The 25,731-nt window shown below is 37.1% G+C and overlaps 1 protein-coding gene across 16 annotated transcripts in view; it reads left to right on the plus strand.

The window, feature by feature from the left end:
• Eip63E (cyclin dependent kinase Eip63E) overlaps window positions 1-25,731 on the plus strand; it is a 733,437-nt gene that overhangs the window by 210,296 nt on the left and 497,410 nt on the right. For all 16 annotated transcript variants that reach the window (XM_067787451.1, XM_067787449.1, XM_067787458.1 and 13 more), the window contains one exon: window positions 24,074-24,151. In XM_067787451.1, coding sequence (XP_067643552.1) covers window positions 24,074-24,151 — 78 coding nt within the window. The remainder of the gene's footprint in view (window positions 1-24,073; window positions 24,152-25,731) is intronic.

Consider the following 25,731-nt stretch of genomic DNA (forward strand, 5'->3'; position numbering starts at 1 on the left):
GACCAGGGGTGACCCTAGAATTTGTTTGTACAATATGTGTATCAAAAGAAAGGTGTTAATGAGTATTTTAAAGGGAGTGATCCTTAGTATCAAAAGAAAGGTGTTAATGAGTATTTTAAAGGGAGTGATCCTTAGTTCCATAGGTGGACGCCGTTTCGAGATATCGCCATAAAGGTGGACCATGGGTGACCCTAGAATTTGTTTGTATGATATGGGTATCAAACGAAAGATGTTAATGAGTATTTTTAAAAGGGAGTGGGCCTTCGTTCTATAGATGGTCGCTTTTTCGAGATATCGCCAAAAAAGTGGACCAGGGGTGCCTCTAGAATATGTTTGTACGATATGGGTATCAAATGAAAGGTGTTAATGAGTATTTTAAAAGGGCGTGGGGCTTAGTTCTATAGGTGGACGCCTTTTCGAGATATCGCCATAAAGGTGGACCAGGGGTGACTCTAGAATGTGTTTGTACGATATTGTTATCAAATTAAAGGTATTAATGAGAGTTTTAAAAGGGAGTGGTGGTAGTTGTATATGTGAACGCGTTTTCCAGATATCGACCAAAATGTGGACCAGGGAGACCCAGAACATCATTTGTTGGATATCGCTAATTTATTTATATATGTAATACCTGTCAAGATCTCAAGGGTTTTTTATTTCGCACTGCAGAACCTTTTCATTTTCTTCTACTTAATATGGTAGGTGTCACAACCATTTTACAAAGTTTTTTCTAAAGTTATATATCGCGTCAATAAACCAATCCAATTACCATGTTTCATCCATTTTTTCGTATTTGGTATAGAATTATGGCATTTTTTTCATTTTTCGTAATTTTCTATATCGAAAAAGTGGGCGTGGTCATAGTCGGATTTCGTTCATTTTTTACACCAAGATAAAGTGAGTTCAGATAAGTACGTGAACTAAGTTCAGTAAAGATATGTCGATTTTTGCTCAAGTTATCGTGTTAAGGGCCATGCGGAAGAACAGACCGACGACTGTGTATAAAAACTGGGCGTGGCTTCAACCGATTTCGCCTATTTTCACAGAAAACAGTTAACGTCATAAAATCTATGCCCCTACCAAATTTCAAAAGGATTGGTAAATTTTTGTCGACATATGGCATTAAAAGTATCCTAGACAAATTAAATGAAAAAGGGCGGAGCCACGCCCATTTTGAAAATTTCTTTTATTTTTTGTATTTTGTTGCACCATATCATTACTGGAGTTGAATTTTGGCATAATTTACTTATATACTGTAAAGATATCACATTTTTTTTTTAAATTTTACTAAAAAAAAAAATTTTTTTAAAGTGGGCGTGTTCGTCGTCTGATTTTGCTAACTTTTATTTAGCTTACAAATAGTAATAGGAGTAACGCTTCTGCCAAATTTCATCATGGTATCTTCAACGACTGTAGAAACAATACTGGTAAGACGGCCTTTCCGTAATTAACTCATCAACATGTTTAGGTTTTGGTTTTTATACTCAGTTGAGCAGAGCTCACAGAGTATATTAAGTTTGATTGGATAACGGTTGGCTGTGCAGGTATAAAGGAATCGAGATAGATATAGACTTCCATATATCAAAATCATCAGGATCGAAAAAAAATTTGATTGAGCCATGTCCGTCCGTCCGTCCGTCCGTCCGTTAACACAATAACTTGAGTAAATTTTGAGGTATCTTGATGAAATTTGGTACGTAGGTTCTTGAGCACTCATCTCAGATCGCTATTTAAAATGAACGATATCGGACTATAACCACGCCCACTTTTTCGATGTCGAAAATTTCGAAATACCGAAAAAGTGCAATAATTCATTACCAAAGACAAATAAAGCGATGAAACTTGGTAGGTGAGTTGAAGTTATGACGAAGAATAGAAAATTAGTAAAATTTTGGACAATGGGCGTGGCACCGCCCACTTTTAAAAGAAAAAACTTTTGCAAGCTGTAATTTGGCAGTCGTTGAAGATATCATGATGAAATTTGGCAGGAACGTTACTCCTATTACTGTATGTACGCTTAATAAAAATTAGCAAAATCGGAGAAGGACCATGCCCACTTTTAAAAACAAATTTTTTTAAGGTAAAATTTAAAAAAAAATTTAATATCTTTACAGTATATAAGTAAATTATGTCAACATTCATCTCTAGTAATGATATGGTGCAACAAAATACAAAAAATAAAGAAAATTTCAAAATGGGCGTGGCTCCGCCCTTTTTCATTTAGTTTGTCTAGGAGACTTTTAATGCCTTAAGTCGAACAAAAATTTCTCAATCCTTTTGAAATTTGATAGGGGCATAGATTTTTTGACGTTAACTGGTTTCTGTGAAAATGGGCGAAATCGGTTGAAGCCACGCCCAGTTTTTATACAGAGTCGTCCGTCTGTCCTTCCGCATGGCCGTTAACACGATAACTTGAGCAAAAATCGACATCTTTACTAAACCTAGTTCACGTACTTATCTGAACTCACTTTACCTTGGTATAAAAAATTAACGAAATCCGACTATGACCACGCCCACTTTTTCGATATCGAAAATTACGAAAAATGAAAAAATGCCATAATTCTATACCAAATACGAAAAAAGGGATGAAACATGGTAACTGGATTGGTTTATTGACGCGAAATATAACTTTAGAAAAAACTTTGTAAAACGGTTGTGACACCTATCATATTATGTAGAAGAAAATGAAAAAGTTCTGCAGGGCGAACTAAAAGACCCTTGAGATCTTGACAGGTATTACATATATAAATAAATTAGCGGTGTCCAACAGATGATGTTCTGGGTCTCCCTGGTCCACATTTTGGTCGATATCTGGAAAACGCCTTCACATATACAACTACCACCACTCCCTTTTAAAACCCTCATTAATACCTTTAATTTGATAACAATATCGTACAAACAAATTCTAGAGTCAGCCCTGGTTCACCTTTATGGCGATATCCCTAAATGGCGTCCACCTATAGAACTATGGCCCACTCCCTCATAAAATACTCTTTAATGCCTTTCACATTCCAGGGTTTCCCTCGGTTCATTTTCCTACATGGTTATTTTCCCTTATGTTGTCACCATAGCTCTCAACTGAGTATGTAATGTTCGGTTACACCCGAACTTAACCTTCCTTACTTGTTAAATAAATATTTTGGCGCTAAATTTTGCATTTTGAAATTTATCTAATGACCTGCACTTCTCTTTGAGAAGACCTATCGAAACATATACAATGGTTTTTACTTTAGAGTTATAGTTTGACCGTAAATGCGGAGCGAAATTTTCCACTTACCTATTTATATATACATTCAATATTTTTGTGTGTGTTTTTGCGCTATTTTTCTATTTTTTTAACACGCTTTTATTAGCTTGGCCTGTATCTATCTATGTATCTATGTATACATGTATATATGTAACGGAATCTGGAGTGGAGCCGAGAGCCCCGGTAATGCAGAGCTCCGAACTCCGTTGCACCTTTTGAAGCATTTTAAGATAGGGACTTTTAGCTAGTGCAGGCCACCAGACCAAGGCACCATAAAGAAGAATCGGGCACACAGTTTGCTGTGTAAATACAGTAGGTAACATGAAGGGAGAATCCCCAGGAGGTGCCAATTGCCCTCTTGCACGGTGAACAGCTCTGCTGCTGCCTCCTTGGATTGCTCCACTATATGGTCACTCCATAATAGCTTCCTATCCAGAATGACTCACAAATACTTGACTTGATCGCTAAACGCGAAGAACGTACCCCCAGTTCTTGGCGATGTAAGATTTGGTACTATGTACCTCCTCGCGAAGAGAACAAGCTCGGTTTTATCCGGGTTGACTTCCAAATCTGTGGCGGGTTGTACTACTGGAGCAGCTCCACGATGTCAGCTGACTCCGTTGGCATCACTGGGACCCAGGCTCTAGCCCTTGGGCGTGAGGGTATATCACGCGCCTCCACTACCTTGAGGCGCGCTCCCGTATATACCACCCCTATCAGCGTGACGGCGGCCCTATAGAGGTTGACCGACTTGGCGTCGTCACAGGCAATTAGCTTGACATTGCCCTGGAACCACTCTGCATCGGTGCAAGATGGTGGTGGACCAGGGTTGTCTTTTTAACCTTAACGGCCACCGTAGCGAGCGCGGCCTCGATCCACTTCCACTGTTTTTTCGGGAGCCTGCCATCTTCGCTGCTCTCGTCTATAATGCCAATGATCTGCCGACCCTTGGCAATTTCGGCGAAAAACCGCGTCCAGCCTCCCTGCTTCTTGGCCCTTTTCGGTGCCGTGGGGTTGGATTCATCCATGGACCGCTGGCGTTTCGAAGTTTCATCACTCACGACTAAGATTTTTAAAATTACTTGAACTAAAAAATTAAAAATAAATAATAGTTTAAAAAACTAAAAAATAGAAAATAATTTTCAATTAAAAAGATGTTATATAACAGTAGTAGAAGGTCAAGCAATCGTTTATAGTTAATCACCTCAAAATAAAATTATAATAAAATTTAAGTTATTAACAAAATAATTTAATTCACAGTAAAAAGCGTGGGGTGTTTGATATTGAATGTTACAATCATTCTATTGGCAACTATCTGAGAGGAAAGATATGAAATGTAGTCAAACGCACCCCACGCTTTTTACTGTGAATTAAACTATTCTGTTAATAACTTAAATTTTATTATAATTTTATTTTGAGGTGATTAACTATAAACGATTGTTTGACCTTCTAATACTGTTATATAACCTCTTTTTAATTGAAAATTATTTTCTATTTTTTAGTTCGGTTTGTTATAAAAGCGTGTTCTTTTAGTTTTTTTAAACTATTATTTTTTGATTATTATCTTCTTCTATTTACTCGTCCACTGTCACATGGCAATAGCACAATAACTTTCCCAAAAGCAGAAGCATTGGTTGCACATTTGTGCATTATTTGCATGCGTGTGCCCAGCCCTACGTCAGCGAAAGCGGGAAGCTTAACGTATAATAATATTGATTTTTTTCAAGAGCATATTTGCAACAGTAAAAGAAAACAAGCAAGGAAGGCTACGTTCGAGTGTAACCGAACATTACATACTCAGCTGATAGCTTTGTGACAAAATAAGGGAAAATCACCATGTAGGAAAATGAATCTAGGGTAACCCTGGAATGTGTTTGTATGACATGGGTATCAAATGGAAGGTGTTAAAGAGTATTTTAAAAGGGAGTGGGCCATAGTTCTATAGGTGGACGCGTTTTCGAGATATCGCCATAAAGGTGGACTAGGGGTGACTCTGGAATGTGTTTGTACGATATGGTTATCAAATTAAAGGTATTAATGAGGGTTTTCAAGGTAGTTGTCCTTAGGTTTATATGTGAAGGCGTTTTGGTGATATCGACCAAAATGTGGACCAGGATGACTCAGAACATCATGTGTCGGGTACCGCTAATTTATTTATATATGTAATACCACGAACAGTATTCCTGCCATGATTCCAAGGGCTTTTGATTTCGCCCTGCAGAGCTTTTTCATTTTCTTCTACTTAATATGGTAGGTGTCACACCCATTTTACAAAGTTTTTTCCAAAGTTATATTTTGCGTCAAAAAAACCAATCCAGTCACCATGTTTTATCCCTTTTTTCGTATTTGGTATATAATTATGGCATTTTTTTTTCATTTTTCGAAATTTTCAATATCGAAAAAGTGGGCGTGTTCATAGTCGGATTTCGCCCATTTTTCATACCAAGATAAAGTGAGTTCAGATAAGTACGAGAACTATGTTTAGTAAAGATATATCGATTTTTGCTTAAGTTATCGTGTTAACGGCCAAGAGAAAGGACAGACGGTCGCCTGTGTATAAAAACTGGGCATGCCTTCAACCGGTTTCGCCCATTTTTACAGAGAACAGTTATCGTCATAGAAGCTATGCTCTTACCTCAGAAGGATTGGTAAATTTTTGTTCGACGTATGGCATTAAAAGTATTCTAGACGAATTAAATCAAAAAGGGCGGAGCCACGCCCATTTTGAAATTTTCTTTTATTTTTGTATTTTGTTGCAACATATCATTACAGGAGTTGAATGTTGACATAATTTACTTACATACTATAAAGATATTAAATTTTTTGTTAAAATTTGACTTAAGCATTTTTTTTTAAAGCGGGCGTGTTCGTCATCCCATTTTGCTAACTTTTATTTAGTACACATATATGTAGTAATAGGAGTAATGTTCCTGCCAAATTTCAACATGATATCTTAAACGACTGCCAAATTACAGCTTGCAAAAGTTTTAAATTACCTTCTTTTAAAAGTGGGCGGTGCCACGCGCATTGTCCGAAATTTTACTAATTTTCTATTCTGCGTCATAAGGTCAACCCACCTACCAAGTTTCATCGCTCTATCCGTCTTTGGTAGTGAACTATCGCACTTTTTCGGTTTTTCGAAATTTTTTATATTGAAAAAGTGGGCGGGGTTATAGTCCGATTTCGTTTATTTTAAGTAGCGATCTGAGATGAATGCCTAAGAACTTACATACCAAATTTCATTAAGATGCCTCAAAATTTACTCAAGCTATCGTGTTTATGGACGGAGGGGCGGACGGAGCTAAATCAATTTCTTTTTTCGCCCAGATCATTTTGATATATAGAAGTCTATATCTATCTCGACTAGTTTATGCCGTTACGGATTACCGTTATGCGAACAAAATTAATATACACTGTGAGCTCTGCTCAGCTGAGTATAATAAATAAACAAGGGCAAAAATGAAAATAAGAAAAAACCCAACAGCTGCGTTGTAAAGCAGATTGTTGGCAAATTTTCGCATTAATTTTTAATTAGTAAATAAAAAAAAGACCAAACAAAAGCTTTACCACAACTCTCCACATGTTTGTATGTATGTTTGCGTGTTATTGTGTTAATTATATTTTATTTACCCACTTATTTATTTGTTTGCTTGGTGATTTAATGAAAATCGCCAATAGCATAGCGCCGCACTGTGGAACAGATCGCGTGATTTAATGATTAAACATTAATTTAGGAAATGAGGAGAGTACAAAAATAATTTGAGGCAATAAAGAGAAAGCAATGTCAGTGTAATTTGTTGTTATGGTTTTAAAACAAAACCAAAAAAGTTTAAAAAATTTTAAATATAAACTTGAAAACTCTTCTAGTTTAAAACGAAATAACCAAGTTTTAACTTACCGCTGAAAATCTTAATAAAATATCATTTGTAAAATGCGCTGCAAGTCAAAGATTATTTTTCTTACCTTTTTTTTACACGTTTGAATTGCTAAGTGGGTAAAGCACACGACTCTGACCCAGAGCACTTCGACTTCGACTGCGTAAAATTTTTACGAAATTCGGCACAATCTGAAATTTGAACGAAATTTGGTTTGCTCATAATGCAGTACAAAAAAGTATCAGATTCACGCTCAAACTTTGAACAAAGTTCTTAATGAATATCAGAGTACTCCACAACGCAAGTGCGTGAAAAGATGTGGTATTCAGGTTTAAGTTCAAATAAGATATTATCAGGGTTTTGTTGGCTGTAACATCTTTGCAAATTATTCGGCAAGATCTCTATGAAATAGGCGGCCGCCGTGGTGTGGTAGTAGCGTGCTCCGCCTGCCATAATGAGGGTCCAAGGCTCAACTTCCGGGCAAAGTACCATCCAAATTTAGAAACAAGTTTTTCAATTACAGTAAAAAATCTAATCGCGGTCGCCCTTCGGAAGTAAATTTGACAAACACTCCAAGTGTATTTCTGCCATGCAACCCTTCTTAGTAAAAAATTAATTACGTTGCGTATGACTTTCGGAGTTGGCAAAAAACAAGTGGGTTCCGTCCGGGAAATTTGTAGGTAATATTAAAAGAAGCCCAACGCAATCTGGAAGAGAAGCTCAGCCTGAATCTCCTTGGAGGTAAATCGCGTAAAATGGAAAGAATAAAAAACAAAAGTAAATAAAAACAATAAAATAATGTATAAATAAATAAATGTAAGGCGCGATAACCTCCGAAGAGATTTGAGGCCGAGCTTCTGCTCCTGTTTGCATCATGCTCCCTTTCATTTTTCCTCTTTGCCAAACCACTGCCGAAGGTCGACACTGCTTAGAAACAATTTTTTTTAATTGAAAAATTTCGTTTCTAAATTTTCGGTGTTGCTTTGCCCGGGGCGTTAGCCCAGGATCTTCGGTGTGATATACGGAGCATGCTACCGCCACACCACAGCGGTACGATGACATAAAATGAAAAATATAACGAAATAAAATGAAATAAATTAAATTAAATTAATTTAAAAAAATGTAAATAGAATAACTTTAAATAAAATAAATTAAAATAAAAGAACAATTGTTTTTGTTTTATCGGCCTATTGATATATGATTCCAGGTTCAATTCGAGCTCAAGGCCGGAATAAGATAAATAAATTGAAATAAAATGAAATGAATTAATAAATTTATTAAATTAAATAAAATAGATTTTTAATCGACGAGTCATTTGTTCCTTAACGAAATTTTCGATTTATAATTGAAAATTTATCGATTGGTTATCTTAAAGTTATCGATTACTTACGGAAAAGTTATCGATATGTTATTAAAATGTTATTAAATTGTTTTCGAAAACTTGTAGATTTGTTACCAATTTGTAATCGGCGTGTTGTCGAAAAGTTATCGATTTATTATTATTTTCGATGATAATAATTATTTATCAGCAACAAGCCGATAATAGTATAGTAACGTGGTCGTTACCTATAAGAAGACGAAGAAGGTCTTCACGAAAAGCACGAAACCTTTTATATCTGGTAAAATTACCTCTGTTATGATTTAACTTCAACCACTGTGCCAGCTCTAGTAAACTTGAAAGCATTAGTCTCCTAGACGCACCTGTTTACACATCGAAGCTCATGAGTACCAAGACTAATGCCGTTTTTAGCACGGCGGCCGCCGTGGTGTGGTGTTAACGTGCCTACAGTAGCCTAGTAGCCTACAACACCGAAGATCCTGGGTTCACGCCCCGGGCAAAGCAACATCAAACTTTTAGAAACAAGAAGACAATTTTTCTAAGCGGTGTCGCCCTTCGGCAGTGATTTAGCAAGCATTCCGAGTATATTTCTGCTATGAAAGGCTTCTCAGTGAAAACCTATCTGCTTTGTAGATGCCGTTTGGAGTCGGCATAAAACATGTAGGTCCAGTCCTGCCAATATGTAAGAAATTTAAAAGGAGAACGACATAAATTAGAAGAAAACATTTATTTTTATTTTTTATTGTAATTTCAAAGGCAAATCGGTTTCGTGTGGTCAATTTGCCATGGCATTCGAGTAGTCGAAGCAAAGCGGCTATTCGACTAAACGAAGCTAAGCAAATATTGGAATACCTTCAACAGATTAATAAGCATGTTAACTGCTTCAAACTGATTAATCGATTATTTGGTTAGTCGACTACTCAAGTAATTATCCGAGCTCTAATATATAAAAAATAAGAAAAATAAATAAATGAAAGGCGCGACAACCTCCGAAGAGATTTAAGGTTGAGTGCCTTTTCCAATTGGCGTCGTCCCCCTTTTAATTTTTCCTACAAATTGGCGGGACGGGACCTACTTTTTTTATGCCAAATCCGAACGGCATCTGCAAGGCAATGAGTTTTAACTGAGAGCTTTTCACGGCAGAAATACACTCGGAGTGTTAGTCAAATATCACTTTTTTCAAAACTTTCGATGTTGCTTTGCCCGGGCCTGAACCCTGGACCCTTGGTGTGATAGGCGGAGCACGCTACCATCACACCACGGTGGCCGCGTAGTATATACTATGTAAATCAAAACAATAAGGCAATTCACAAGGTCTCCTGTTGTTGTTGTTCTATTAATGACAAAGACATTCCCCGAAGGTTTGGGGAGTGTTATCGATGTTGATGGTCTTTTGTCTGATATAGATCCGGTACGTTCCGTTAACAAAGCACCATTAAGGCACTAGCCCGACCCTCTCGGGAACGCAGAAGGTCCCCTATTCGCTGTATGTGCTACACTTGAATAACATTTTATTTTGGAAACCATGGAAACAACTCAAATCTTATAATTGTATATGAATAAAACACTCGTGTGAATTGCCCAATTATCTAAATTCAACGCTATTTGTTTCTTTATGTTTGACAAATTTAGCACTTATTTTATTTTTTTTTTTGAAAATTAGCACTTTATAAATGTAGATACCTATTTATACAACAGTTAATTACTATAATTTTAAAAGCAATTATCACCTTAAAGCGCCGCACAGTGCATCAATTTGAGATATTGATAACTGGGTAACCAAGCATGAGGTGCAGCGGAGACCTTAGAAGAATTGGCGAACGAGATAACCGAGAGTATAAAAGCAGCGCAAGCTGAGGAATCAAAATCAGTTTGATTTAAATACGATTGTGTGAAGTACGTGATATTGAAGAATAATTGTACTACTCCCAAAGTAGTATAAATAAAGACCATTTTGTAATACTGAATATTGGAGTTATTTATTCGACAGTTCAGCGATGCGATCGCTAGCAGAAGGTGCATAATTATCAGAAATCGCAAGAATCCGTTACAATATTTTTGTTTAGTTACCTAACTGTCGGGATGACTCCACTGGCCTGTTTATTTAAGGATTTCTGAGACAGGGCATTTGTGAAACGGCAGCCGATAAATGGTGATAGTTTCGTCATCAGACGACATAGACCAATCAGAGATTAACTTAGTGAACCCTTCATCTAGAAAAAAAAAATTCACATTCATGAATGTGGAAGAGGCCGACGATATATTACCATCAACTGCTCGGCGCCATGGTTATAAAAATTTTAGTAGTGGCTCATATTTTTCCATGATTCGCAAAATACTTAAACGTCAGTGCTTGACGATGAAGTAAGCAAAAATTACTTTTGTTTAGAAAATTAAATTAGCCATATTCAATAAAACAAAAAAAAAAAGAAGTTATTTTTAAATGATTGCAGACATATTGCATTTTATAGTTCGCGCATTTTGAGTTGATGCTTACATGACAGCTATTAAATCGACTTTGAAAATATAGCAAAATATTTATTTTATGTCAGCTGAGCGAATGAAAGAATTAATGAATGAATGGTGATGTGGTGCGCCTTGTTGTCGTTTCGTGGGTTAGTTGATTGGATGACTGCTTTTAGCGGTTGTTCGGTTTTATTTTATGTATTATGGTTGCATGTCTGCATGTTTTTGTGGTTTGAAACAAAAATAAAAATCGTTTGCAATATGAAAAAAATGTGAAAAATGTTTGAGTAAGTGAATAAACACACTTTAGACATAAACAAGTAAGGAAGGCTAAGTTCGGGTGTAACCGAACATTACATACTCAGTTGAGAGCTATGGAGCCAAAATAAGGGAAAATAACCATGTAGGAAAATGAACCTAGGGTAACCCTGGAATGTGGTTTTATGACATGTGAATCAAATGGAAGGTATTAAAGAGTATTTTAAGAGAGAGTAGGCCATAGTTCTATGGATGGACGCCATTTAGGGATATCGCCATAAAGGTGGACCAGGGCTGACTCTAGAATGTACGATATAGGTATAAAAGGAAAGGTGGTAATGAGCGTTTTAAGAGGGAGTGGACCTTAGGTCTATCGGTGGACGTCTTTTCGAGATATCGCCATTAAGGTGGGCCAGGGGTGACTCTAGAATGTGGGTATAAAATGAAAGGTGGTAATGAGCGTTTTAAGAGGGAGTTGGCCTTAGGTCTATCGGTGGACGTCTTTTCGAGATATCGCAATTAAGGTGGTCCAGGGGTGACTTTAGAATGTGTTTGTACGATATAGGCATCAAATGAAAGGTGTTAATGAGTATTTTAAAAGGGAATGGGCTTTAGTTCTATAGGTGAACGCCTTTTCGAGATATCGCCATAAAGGTGGACCAGGGTGACTCTAGAATGTGTTTGTACGATATGGGAATCAAATGAAAGGTGTTACTGAGCATTTTAAGAGGGAGTGGGCATTAGGTCTATAGGGACGCTTTTTCGAGGTATCGCCATTCGGGTGGGTCAGGGTTGACTCTAGAATGTGTTTATACGGTATGGGTATCAAATGAAAGGTGGTAATGAGTATTTTAAAAGGGACTAATTCTTAGTTCTACAGGTGGACGCCTTTTCGAGTTATCGCCATAAAGGTGGACCAAGGGTGACTCTAGAATGTTTGTACGATATGGGTATCAAACGAAAGGTGTTACTGAGCATTTTAAGAGGGAGTGGGCATTAGGTCTATAGGTGGACGCCTTTTCGAGATATCGCCATTAGGGTGGGCCAGGGGTGACTCTAGAATGTGTTTATACGGTATGGGTATCAAATGAAAGGTGGTAATGAGTATTTTAAAAGGGACTAATCCTTAGTTCTACAGGTGGACGCCTTTTCGAGATATCGCCATAAAGGTGGGCCAAGGGTGACTCTAGAATGCGCTTGTACGATATGGGTATCAAATTAAAGGTATTAATGACGGTTTTAAAAGCGAGTGGCCCTTAGATGTATATGTGAAGGCGTTTTCGCGATATCAACCAAAATGTGGACCAGGGTGATCCAGAAAATCATCTGTCGGGTACTGCTAATTTATTTATATATGCAATACCACGAACAGTATTCCTGCCAAGATTCCAAGGGCTGTTGATTTGGCCCTGTAGAACTTTTTCATTTTCTTCTACTTAATATGGTAGGTATCACACCCATTTTACAAGGTTTTTTCTAAAGTTATATTTTGCGTCAATAAACCAATCAAATTACCATGTTTCATCCCTTTTTTCGTATTTGGTATAGAATTATGGCATTTTTTTCATTTTTCGTAATTTTCGATATCGAAAAAGTGGGCATGGTTATAGTCGGATTTCGGCCATTTTTTATACCAAGATAAAGTGAGTTCAGATAAGTACGTGGACTAAGTTTAGTAAAGATATATCGGGTTTTGCTCAAGTTATCGTGTTAACGGCCGAGCGGAAGGACAGACGGGGGACTGTGTATAAAAACTGGGTGTGGCTTCAACCGATTTCGCCCATGTTCACAGAAAACAGCTACCGTCATAGAATCTATGCCCCTACCAAATTTAAGAAAGATTGGTAAATTTTTGTTCGACTTATGGCATTAAAAGTATTCTAGACAAACTAAATGAAAATGGGCGGAGCCATGCCCATTTTGAAATTTTCTTTTATTTTTGTATTTTGTTGCATCATATCATTACTGGAGTTGAATGTTCACTTATTTTACTTATATACAGTAAAGATATTCAATTTTTTGTTAAAATTTGACTTTGAAAAAATTTTTTTTTAAAAAGTGGGCGTGTTCTTCTTCCGATTTTGCCAATTTTTATTAGTACATACATATAGTAATAAGTGTAACGTTCCTGCCAAATTTCATCATGATATCTTCTACGACTGCCAAATTACAGCTTGCAAAACTTTTAAAATACCTTCTTTTAAAAGTGGGCGGTGCCACGTCCATTGTCCAAAATCTTACTAGTTTTCTATTCTGCGTCATAAGGTCAACCCATCTAACAAGTTTCATCGCTATATCCGTCTTTGGAAATGAATTATCGCATTTTTTCGGTTTTTCGAAATTTTCGATATCGAAAAAGTGGGCGTGGTTAGAGTCCGATATCGTTCATTTTAAATAGCGATCTGAGATGAGTGCCCAGGAATCTACATACCAAATTTCATCAAGATACCTCAAAATTTACTCAAGTTATCGTGTTAACGGGCAAACGGATGGACGAACGGACGGACGGACATGGCTCAATCAAATTTTTTTTCGATACTGATGATTTTGATATATGGAAGTCTATATCTATCTCGATTCTTTTATACCTGTACAACCAACCGTTATCCAATCAAAGTTAATATACTCTGTGAGCTCTGCTCAACTGAGTATAACAAAAATTGTTGAACATGCAACACAATCGATCAAATCAATCAAGGATGAGAACAGCAATAAAAATATGTACAATACTTAAACTGAATATGTATCATTCATGCCGAAATATCGTTAGTGGATGCAATCGATAGTTTCCGCATAGTTTACTCTGACCATCAGTAATTGCCTGAGGCTTTTTCGAAGTTTAATTTCGGAATAGCAATAACTCTAAAGGATCTTCGCAATGTTTATTGAAATTGAGATGAGTTTATAAACTAGCATTCTAAAAGAGCACTTTCAGCAACAAGATCTGGTTAAGAATCAATCAATTGCAGATGCATATTAACAACGGTTCTTGGCCAAAATCATCCAAACAATAAATACGATTATTTTTATATAAATCAATGGTAAGATAAACAACTACACCTCATTGTGCTGAAGAATACTCAAAAAGCTATAATTAAGAAACTAACATCCAAAAATCACCAATAATGATTAAGAAACTAAAAGTAGTTTGCATAAGCGGAGTTCGATATCTATCTAGACGCCGGTCCGGAGTAGGTGCATACCCAATCGGAAGTAGCTTCGGCCTCAAAGTCTGACATAAGATTTTAGAATTGGTGCCATGGGGAGCAAATAAGTCCATGGAGCTTGTTCCGTTTCTGCTCATTTGGTGTAGGTCTCTCGGGAGCATCGTGGTGGATGTGGTTGATGTTCAAATACGGAGAAGCTGTTTAACTCGAATGTGGAGTTGCATTGCAACCAGGTGCTATGACTCATAGATTGGCTTCAAACCCCACCAAGATGATGGTGTTTCCATGCATATTATCAATTGAGACCAGGGTAAGCGAGTCTCATGCCCTGGTCAAATGTGACTTAGAGCCGTGTGCTTTGGTGCATCGTGAGGTTAGGCCGTCAACGGTATAAACTTACGTAAACATAATAATATTAAATCCGTTTAGCCACATTCGTGCTACGTGGAGGAAAACATTGCTGATTTTCATAATAAACTAGTAAAAGGCCATTAGCTGTTCATTAACGTCCGGAAAAGAGGTTTCAACTCCTTTGTCGCGAAAATATCTAAGCAGTTAGGAGAATAACTAATAGAAGGTAACGAAAAGGCCGATGAGTTGGCAAAGAAGGGTGCAACACTCGCTGAGTCGACTACAGATGTCCCAATTCGTTTGGGAGAAATCAAAAGGAGACAGGAGTTGCATATGATCCACCAAGCAGGAAAGTCGGGGACAAAAGCGCGGAGCTGCAAAATTTCTAAAATCATGTGCAAAGCCTACGACATTAGACTGACAAAGTTGATTATATCTATAAAGAGAGAAGACTTAAGCCTCGCGATGAGCATACTGACTGGACATTGCCTTCTGGCGTCACATACTTATAAGTTAGGCCTCGTCAGTAACAGCAAGAGCAGGAAGTGTGAGCTTCAGGAAGAAACGGTTGCGCATGTTCTGTTTTCGTGTCCTGCACTGGCCAGGTAAAGGTTCCAGCTATTAGGAGCGGCGGAGTTGCTAGATCTCGAGTCAGCAATTAAGCTGGGTTCTAGAAAAGTTCTAGTATTTGCCAAAAGGGCGAAGTTTTTCTATAACATATGTCCTGGCATCTGATTGAGTTTCTTCCGTTTGGTGGTCAAACAAATTCTGGTAACAGTATGGACACATCCAGTCAATGTGAGGTATTTATTGACCGGCCAGTTCAACCTAACCTAACCTAGGAGAATGACACACATGGCCATTTCTTGATGATTTCCCTCTTTCCATGACGCCACCTGCAAACCTAAGTGGAAGTCTATGGAATGGGTTGAATTGGCCAGTGCCTAAGGATACATGTGCAAAATGTGGGGGAATTCAGTAGTATTGGCTCAATGGAAGGTGTTGATGTGCTTGGTTCTGTTATTACCAGCTCTGACAAAAATGATTGAAAACTAGGCGCAGGTGGCGTTGCATACAATCACTTACTCGCAGTGATTTCTTCGAAGCTGTCGATGCGATTTGCTGCGAATGAAGATTTTCACAGAACCGTAAGAGTTGAAAACCCCCAAAAGCAGCTCAACGGTTGTTAAAAAAAAAGTTAGATAAAATTCTCTAAGCTCTGTTTGTTTTCTATATAAGGAGCCACCCGGTGTTTTTCCAGCTATACTTGAAACGACTATCAGGCGACAATTTCAATATGATTACTTATTCATACTTAATTCAGGAATTGGTAAAACAGCTGGCGAGCCATAAGTTTTGCATAGTTGCATAATCTCAACTGTTGAACGTGTGTCATATATGAACAAAAAAAAAAGAAACAAATTAGTAAACAACTTTTGATCAAAAGTAAATTTTTTATTGGCATGCAGGCCTTAATTGTTGAGCAATTAACAAGCCGTTTCCATACAGTTATTACGTATAAGTTGATTGATGGCAATTGAAATTTATGTAAAAAAACTGATAGACAGTAATAAAAATTTAATTAATGTTAATAAAACCTAAATAAGGATGGGTTAGAACCACATAACGATTAAAAATCTTACAGTGGGTCACAAAAATAAGCAAAAATAAGTAAGGAAGGCTAAGTTCGGGTGTAACCGAACATTACATACTCAGCTGAGAGCTTTGGAGACAAAATAAGGGAAAATCACCATTTAGCAAAATTGAACCTAGGGTAAACCTGGATTGTGTTTTTATGACATGGGTTTCGAATGGAAGGTATTAAAGAGTATTTTAAAAGAGAGTGGGCCATAGTTCTATAGGTGGACGCCATTCCGGGATATCGCCATAAAGGTGGACCAGAGGTCATTCTAGAATGTGTTTGTACGATATGGATATCAAATGAAAGGTGTTAATTGGCACGGCCGTTGTGAACGAATCTTGTAATTGAAATTTAAGTAACTTCCTGAAACTTGGAATATAGTTCAGAACCTGATGACAATGCAATAATAAGAAAAAAATCGCCGCTAGGATCGAGATATTCGCAAAATTCGCATTTGTGGTCCGATTTGGCTCGTATTTGGAGCACATAATACATGCAAGAATAGAAATCGACCTGTGAAAATCGCCGCTAGGTGGCGCATGGATCGAGATATTCGTAAAATTCGCATTTGTGGTCCTATTTCGCTCATATTTGGAACACATAATACATGCAAGAATAGAAATCGACCTGTGAAAAAAATCGCCGCTAGGTGGCGCATGGATCGAGATATTCACAAAAATCGTATTTGTGGTCCGATTTGGCTCATATTTGGGACACATAATACATGCAAGAATAAAAAGCGACTTATGAAAAAAATATCGCCGCTAGATGGCGCATGGATCGAGATATTCACAAAAATCGTATTTGTGGTCCGATTTGGCTCATGCATGGAACGCATAATACATACAAGAATAGAAAGCGACCTATCAAAAAAATCGCCGCTAGGTGGCGCGAGGATCGAGATATTCACAAAAATCGTATTTGTGGTCCGATTTGATTTGGTCCATATTTGGAACACATAATACATACATGAATAGAAAGCGACCTATGATGCCCGATTTGGCTCATATTTGGGACAAATATTACACACAGTCCAGTAGAAGTGACATCAAAATATTTTGGAGTTGGAGGAGGGACGAGCATACGTGGCGCAGAGTCGAGTAAAGTCTTTGGAAGGATTATGTATTGAGGACTTAGGTTGTAAAAAATTGTCAGAAAAAAGTCCTTGTAATAATGAATCACTAAATGAACTAAATATAATGAGAAATAATAGGCAATTAAATAAAGACTAAAAACTTGAAAAAAAAAATAATTAAAAAAAAAATTTTTAGTTAAACGGTTTTATTGAAAACAATACTTACATGAAGTAATAATAATACTAAAAGCTAGAAAATAATTAGGTAGGTCCTAGGTACTAGTCACCATACTCCTCGTCAATCTAGGGCGTTGACAAGACAATTAAATAAAAGCGTTGGACGCGTCAAAAATCTATTGGTAGTCACATATAAGGCCAACTGAACCTTAATAAGGTTATGCTATGCCTCACATTTTTAGAAATTTCACGCGCCGATAAGTAGTACTTAGGACCTACCTAATTATTTTCTAGCTTTTCGTATTATTGTTATTTCATGTAAGTATTGTTTTCAATAAAACCGTTTAACTTAAAAATTTTGTTTTAATTATTTTATTTCATATTTGGTATAGAATTATGGAATTTTTTCATTTTTCGTAATTAAAATTTTTGTTGTTATATCGGCCTACTGATTTGTAAGATCACGAGTTTGAATCGAGCTCAAGGCCTAACAATAATTATTTTATCATTATTATTGTTATGATATATTTTTTCTTAATTGAAAAAAAATTAAATTAGAAGAAAAGAAAAAATTTAGACAACTGCAAAAACTCGTTGTATATATCCATTTCGGGAAGAATTCAGCTATCACAGCTGTTGTTTTTTTGCCTTTAATTAAGAAAAAATATATCATAACAATAATAATGATAAAATAATTATCGTTAGGCCTTGAGCTCGATTCAAACTCGCGATTTTTCGTAATTTCCGATATCGGAAAATTGGGCGTGGTCATAGTCGTATATTGGCCATTTTTTATACGAAGATAAAGTGAGTTCAGATAAGTACGTGAACTAAGCTTAGTAAAGATATATCGATTTTTGCTCAAGTTATCGTGTTAACGGCAGAGCGGAAGGACAGAAGGTTGACTGTGTATAAAAACTGGGCGTGGCATCAACCGCTTTCGCCCATTTTCACAGAAAACAGTTATCGTCATAGAATCTATGCCCCTACCAAATTTCACAAGGATTGGTAAATTTTTGTTCAACTTATGACATTAAAAGTTTTCTAGAGGAATTAAATGAAAAAGGGCGGAGCCAAGCCCATTTTGAAATTTTCTTTTATTTTTGTATTTTGTATTTTGTTGCACCGTATCATTACTGGAATTGAATGTTGACATAATTTACTTACATACTGTAAAGATATTCAATTTTTTGTTATAATTTGGCTTAAAAAAAATTTTTTTTTTTTAAGTGGGCGTGTTCGTCATCCGATTTTGCTAATTTTTATTTAGCACACATATAGGAATAGGAGTAACGCCCTTGCCAAATTTCATCATGATATCTTCAACGACTGCCAAATTACTAATTTTCTATTCTACGTCATAAGTTCAACTCACCTACCAAGTTTCATCGCTTTATCCATCTTTGGTAATGAATTATCGCACTTTTTGGGTTTTTCGAAATTTTCGATATCGAAAAAGTGGGCGTGGTCATAGTCCGATTTCGTTCATTTTAAATAGCGATCTGGGATGTGTGCCCAGGAACCTACATACCAAATTTCATCAATATACCTCAAAATTTACTCAAGTTATCGTGTTTACGGACGGACGGACGGACATGGCTAAATAAATTTCTTTTTTCGCCGCATCATTTTGATATATAGAAGCCTATATCTATCTCGATTAGTTTATGCCGTTACGGACTACCGTTATGCGAACAAAGTTAATATACTCTGTGAGCTCTGCTCAGCTGAGTATAATTAAGATCTGATAAGCCAAAATACTTCTTTGCAATCAGGCAAATCTATAAGCTTTGATTTTTTTAAGCATCGTTGTTGCAAAACCTCTGCCGCTATAAATTTTTACATTATTCACCTCTTTCTGCACATTTAGCCTAGCTCTTAATGCTAGGTTTACATAGGTAATGTTGAGTCTTGGCACCGTATACAGTGAATCCCGAGTTATCATATTACAAGCCTCCCAGGGCATGCTCATTTACATTACGTTGTTCCAGATCATCAGTCATCTCATTGACGTCAACGGTCCGTTTAGATATTCCTGTGGACAGTGTGATACTCTGCAGATCCAGCCATTCTGTTTCCATGACTAAAACTGTTTCACATCCTCCCAGAAGCTCCGTAATTCTGGTGCAATTAAAAAATACCCAAGTAATTAACGCCTGAAAAGGGGAAGATTTCCCTGCATGCTTTATTTCATTTACGAAAAATTAATAACAACCACACACAAAAGGAAACCCATACCTCAGGCGTTATTTCCCTGTATTTTGTTTCATATTTCAGGATGGCGGTGGCCACCGTGGTGTGATGGTAGCGTGCTCCGCCTACCACACCGTATGCCCGTTTCAATTAGAAGAAAATTTTTCTAAGCGGGGTCGCCCCTCGGCAGTGTTTGGCAAGCACTCCGGGTGTATTTCTGCCATGAAAAGCTCTCAGTGAAAACTCATCTGCCTTGCAGATGCCGTTCGGAGTCGGCATAAAACATGTAGGTCCCGTCCGGCCAATTTGTAGGGAAAATCAAGAGGAGCACGACGGAAATTGGAAGAGAAGCTCGGCCTTAGATCTCTTCGGAGGTTATCGCGCCTTACATTTATTTTATTTTATTTATTTCAGGATGGCAACATTGTAGTATTTTTTGATGATACTGAGGCAAATCAATGCCGGAAGAAAACAAAATGCAAAACTTTAAGTTATGAGGGCGAGTATTCTCTAAAGCGAATCCATTTTGTAATTTTGACCTTACCTGTCTTTTTTTTAATGCAACGTTAGATTCAAATCGACACACAGCAGAATGTCACATCGTCCCGATGTTCCCAGGAAAACGTCAAGAACATGAAATCACCTAAAGGAACGTCATCATCGTAAACTGAATATGCATAGTCTCTGTCTAACGTCCTGTCTCATAATTTGTATAAAACGCCTATAGATTTTTGAGATAGAACGTTCTACAACCATTTAATAAAAAAATCCGGCTTGTTTGAAAAAAAATTATTAATAAACAAATATGCCATAGAATAATGGACATAGGGTTATGTTGCACTCAGTATTGGATATAAAAATGGAAGATTTTGTGGTTGTAATTGTAGCGTTAAGAACCCTTTCTGAAGGATTTTAGGGAGTGTTATCGATGTTGATGGTCCTTTGTCATAACGAGCATTATCAAGATACAAGGGCGACCATCTCGGGAATGATTTAATATGACCACATTGAACATTCTAGGCCATCACGGCCCCTTAACCTAACATGAGGAACTAAGCGTCGCCAGAGCCTCGCCTGCTATAGGAAGAGGATGTTCCACAGGTATGTGAGGTTAGCAAATGGGTTGGACAAGATATAAATAGCACTGACAAGGCCTTAAAGTGGTTGCGCTACACAGCCAATTTGACTCCAAACTGAATCGTATGGAATGCAATTCTGAACAAAAAAACATGTGAAAAGAGTAAAGACCAGCAGCGTTCATATCTAATCTGCATATGCGCAAGCTTCGCTTTCATGTTCCTTACATGGTTGCGGGTCTATAGGGGTAGAGTGCGTTCAGCTAACTATATGCTAACTAATTACTTACTTCACTTTCATCGAATAAGTTTGTAGAAACTAAGCTGTCCTTTTAAACTTGTGTAATATCGAATTCTAAGCAACCACCCAGAAGCTGTGACGTAAAACAGACACTTAACTCTAATAGTCAAACTAACAATGCCTCTAACCACCTATTCAACAACTTTTCTAGTGATCATGATTTTTTAACAAATAGGTATGTCGACAATTAATGCAATAAATAAAATAACAACAACAAGCATATAACAATATGAGTCGTGCATATAGAAAAAATAATATATAAGCAAAATTGACAGCAAAGACGATGCGACAATTGCGATGACGACAAACGTGATTTGTGAACGTCACATATTATTTGCCATTCTATTGGGTAGTTGCGCTAAGTAGAGACAGGAGCTGTGCGAATTCATACACAGTAGCAGTGAAAAACAAAAACGATTTGACTAAATTCCGGATAATTTCACTTTCTTCTGGTATCGTTAGTTGATTTCGGGCACAGAGTGCTCAAAGCTCATAATTACTTGGTGCCGTCAATATTATTCCTTTGATACCCAATAAAGAAAACAATACTTGGTGCGATTTACCCCGGAAGAGATTAAAGCCGAGCTTCGCGCCAACGTTTGCGTTGTGCTCTTTCTCCTACAAATTGATGGAACGACACCTATACATTTTATGCCGAGACCTACATGTTTTATGCTGCTTTGCACGGGACTTGAACCCGGGAGCTTCGGTGTGGTAGGCGGAGCACGCTACTGCTTTATCATAATCAGCGTCATCGAGAAATCACTGAACCGCAAAGACTGCATTGAGGTAGATTTCAACAACGTTCAAACAGAGGCCATCTGAAGAGGACTTAAGACGAAGACGTAGAAGTAGGGCAGTCAACGTAACTTTAGAAGCTTGCTCAATTAGTTAAATGGCTTTCAGGGACAAGACTCGGGGTGACGTGTTAGCGCCTTTTCTTTGGATACTGGTGATTAATGAAATTTTAGAAATCTTTAGGGCAAAAGGAACGAGAGTAAGCGTATACGCCGACGGCTAAGTGCTTGTGATCATAGGTAAATTTCTGTCAATGACTAGCGAGCTCATGTATAGGGTGCCTAGCGGCTTTTCGCGATGGCCAAGGGAAATCGGGCTGGGGGTACACCCGACCAAAATGGAGCTTGTCCTGTGCATGTGCTAGAAAAGGAACCTCGATGTGAGATAAAAGAAAGCTCTGGCTGTGGAGGAACTGGGGACTGTCATCGCATATCATCGATGGTATGCAAAACACAGTCATTCGACAGATACTAACGTATAGAGGTCTTGTCTGGTGGGCGGCGCCATACAAAAAGAACAATCCACATAGCTTTGGGAAATACACATTAGATCTGCCCAAAGGTTACAGTGCTTCCAGGCCTAATAATAATAATAGGTTTGGGAAGGTGCATAGACTAGCACGCCTGTGTATATCAGGCGCAGAGAGCAGCGCACTTCAGGTAGGGTTAGCAGTAATTTTTCGCAAGTGCATGTGTAGGGTTTGTCCGCGAAAGGGGCTCTATGACTAAGAAAACCCACCATGTGGGAATGAACCGAATACGGGCACGCGCCCATATTACATGATATGGCAAGGGCATGGAAAGTGGACAAAAATATTTCCGTGTGTAAGGGTGGGAAATTGTCTCTTTACCTCTATTCACAAAATGAACTGCTGTAGACCACTTGTTTACCAGTTATGAAAATTCCCATCTCAGAAAATCTTCGAACAACGCTTTATATCACAATTTTCTCAAGAAACCCTATTTAAGGGTATGTAGTAGTTTCATTAACTGTAGTCGTTATACCGGTTATAGCGTTTTCTTTTCTGAAATAAATTGTTGCCTAAGTAAATGGTAAAGCCTTAATAGAATCACTCCTACCTCAGAAAATTTTCAACATTTCATGCAAAGAACATAAATGGCTACCCCGTGTATTAGCTGATTTTCACAAATGCGCTGTCAATGATAATAAAAATTTATTAGCAATTATTTCCTTCATTTCAATTTTCTTCGCTAAAAATTTGTGAAGTTACGATGCCACACGGCCATTTTATGCAGGGTAAAAGTGTAAAGCGGCAATTACCCACCGACGTGTGCCGTACGTAAGGACGTTTGTCGTACGAAGCACGTTTGACCGAACTCTCAAGCCCGTAGGAATCAATGTGTGCGTCTGTGTACATGTACATAAGATATTTGTGTGTGTATTGTTTACAGATAAGCACTGTTGCCATTGACCATTTTGCATGTATGCTTATGGAAACATCAACTTTTTCCAATTTAATTTTTGATATTGTAAAAGGCCGGAATAAATATTAAATAAATATAAATAGATTACATATTTACAATCTGCACTTTTACATAATTATTTCGAATTATTTTCACAATTTTTCAAACTTTAATTAGGTGTTTTTGCATAAAACTGCAAACGGTCAAAAATTGGCGCACAAAAGTTTAATAGGCAACTCTTTCAAGTGAGAGAGCGATCAGCTGACACGTTCTTACGGAAAAAATCAAAATTGTTTTGATTTCTACGTTCCGGGCTACGTACGTACGGGCGTTGCACGTCGGTGAGTTTTCGTTTACATTGCACATTCATAAGATAGGTCACGTCAGCTGACACGTTTTTTCTACGTACGTTTAGTGAGTAACTGCCGCATAAGCTTTTGCGTTGCGAGCAGGCAACAATTTTCACAAAAACGAAATACCCCGTAATAACCCTGTTCCAATATACACCCCCTAAAGACTTTACCTGCTTTTTAGAATAGAACAAAATATATTTACAACCCTTGCTCGGCGTACAAAAAGCGTAACACTTTTTCCAGAAAAGAAAACGATATTAGATACCACTTTATATTTGTCTATCTTCGTCAGCTCAATTTCAAAACAACTTTTTTTTCTTATCTTTTTTTACAGGCGTTTCAATGCGCGAGAAAAAAGGTGGCGCATTACAAAAGCTCAAAAAGAGGCTATCGCACAGCTTTGGACGATTAAGTAAGTACTCTATTACATAACTCTTATCTTACTATATATAATGCTCAGTTTTCAATAAGTGTTAGAATAATATACTTGTACAGTTTTAAGTAGTTTCCCTGCAAAAATCGGATCATGTGGTCCACTGGAGTACTTACCATTATACTCCACTGTAATGCAGCAATGGACCAACTCATGTTTCTACACTAACATATTGTAAGCCGATCATTGCTCGTTTTTAACGATTGTAATCACTACACAATGTTTATTGGACTGTGGGTACTCCATGAATTACTCTGATGTAATGCGAAGCTGGAGTATATGGTCCAGTCCTAGGACATCGCAATGTTAATTGGACCATATTTTTTGTATGAATTGTGGTTAATTTTGGAGCACTCGGTTGGTCCATAGCGAGTACTCCATACATGCATGCATGGAGTACTCGCGATTTTTGCAGGGTTTTATTAATTGATCGCATTCCACTTAAGTACACACATATTTTCTAACTTCGATGTGCTAACACTTTTTTTGCAACAAATTTATTAAAAAAAACAAAAGTAAAAAATTGTTTTTGTTTTCCTTTCTCATTCATCTGATGAATTTTGTTTAGCTATTCTTTGGTGTCAATAGAGTACTGAATTGTCAACAATATTTACTTGCATACCTATGTATGTATGTACCCTTCAACCCTTCTCCATGATCATCGTAAAGCAATACGGCGCACAGTGGACCGAAATTGAAAAGCTATGACTTAGGACTTTAAATGTACATTTTCGTATTCTGTGATCTTTTTCCATAATTTATTGTAATATCCCATTTTTTCGTAAAACCAAATTTAAAAAAGTTATGACACTTTTAGTAACCGGGTTTCATATCGACATACCCTAACGAGCATATGTGTACGTCTAGGTATTTTTTCAGATTTCAAGCAATTTTGGATTCACCAAAATAATTTTTACTATTTCTCAATAAAAATATGTATCAAGGTAATGTAATACATGGAAACAAATATGTATAGCAAGAACCAACACTTTTTTACTATTATGTTTACTTATTTGCGCTCACAATTCTTTATTTTTCAGTATTGCCTTTTTCTAAACAACAGCTTTTGTGGGCTATTTTAGTGGGTAAACAATTATCCGGCTACTTTCGTGGGCAGAATACCAAAAGGGTACAAAAGTTACCACATGAAGAAAGTTGCCGTGGTGAAAAAAGTTGTTACCACATTAGAATCAGGCTGTTAGTGACAAATTCTGCTTTATTTGAAAAATTGAAAGAATGTGGCAATATTAAAGACTATATATTTTTATACAATTTTATTAAATCCAAAATTCTGATACATCTTAATGGTAAAAATTTGAACAGTTTAAAAGCCTTTTGCTCAAAATACTGCTTCAATCTGCATAGAAGGTGGAAAAAATCAGGATCCAAAGATCAAGTGTTTAAAGATGCAAACAGTGAATGGTTACAGAAGCAAGAAGAAGATCGAAATTACCTAGTAAGCATAAGGAAATATCCGAAGAAGTGAAATTTCTACTACTCCTACCGCAAAACCTCGACTATGATACAGAAAACTAAATATTTTAGTTTCTCAATTTTAA

Source organism: Eurosta solidaginis, chromosome 5 (genome assembly GCF_040869045.1).
Source record: "Eurosta solidaginis isolate ZX-2024a chromosome 5, ASM4086904v1, whole genome shotgun sequence".
Taxonomy (NCBI): domain Eukaryota; kingdom Metazoa; phylum Arthropoda; class Insecta; order Diptera; family Tephritidae; genus Eurosta; species Eurosta solidaginis.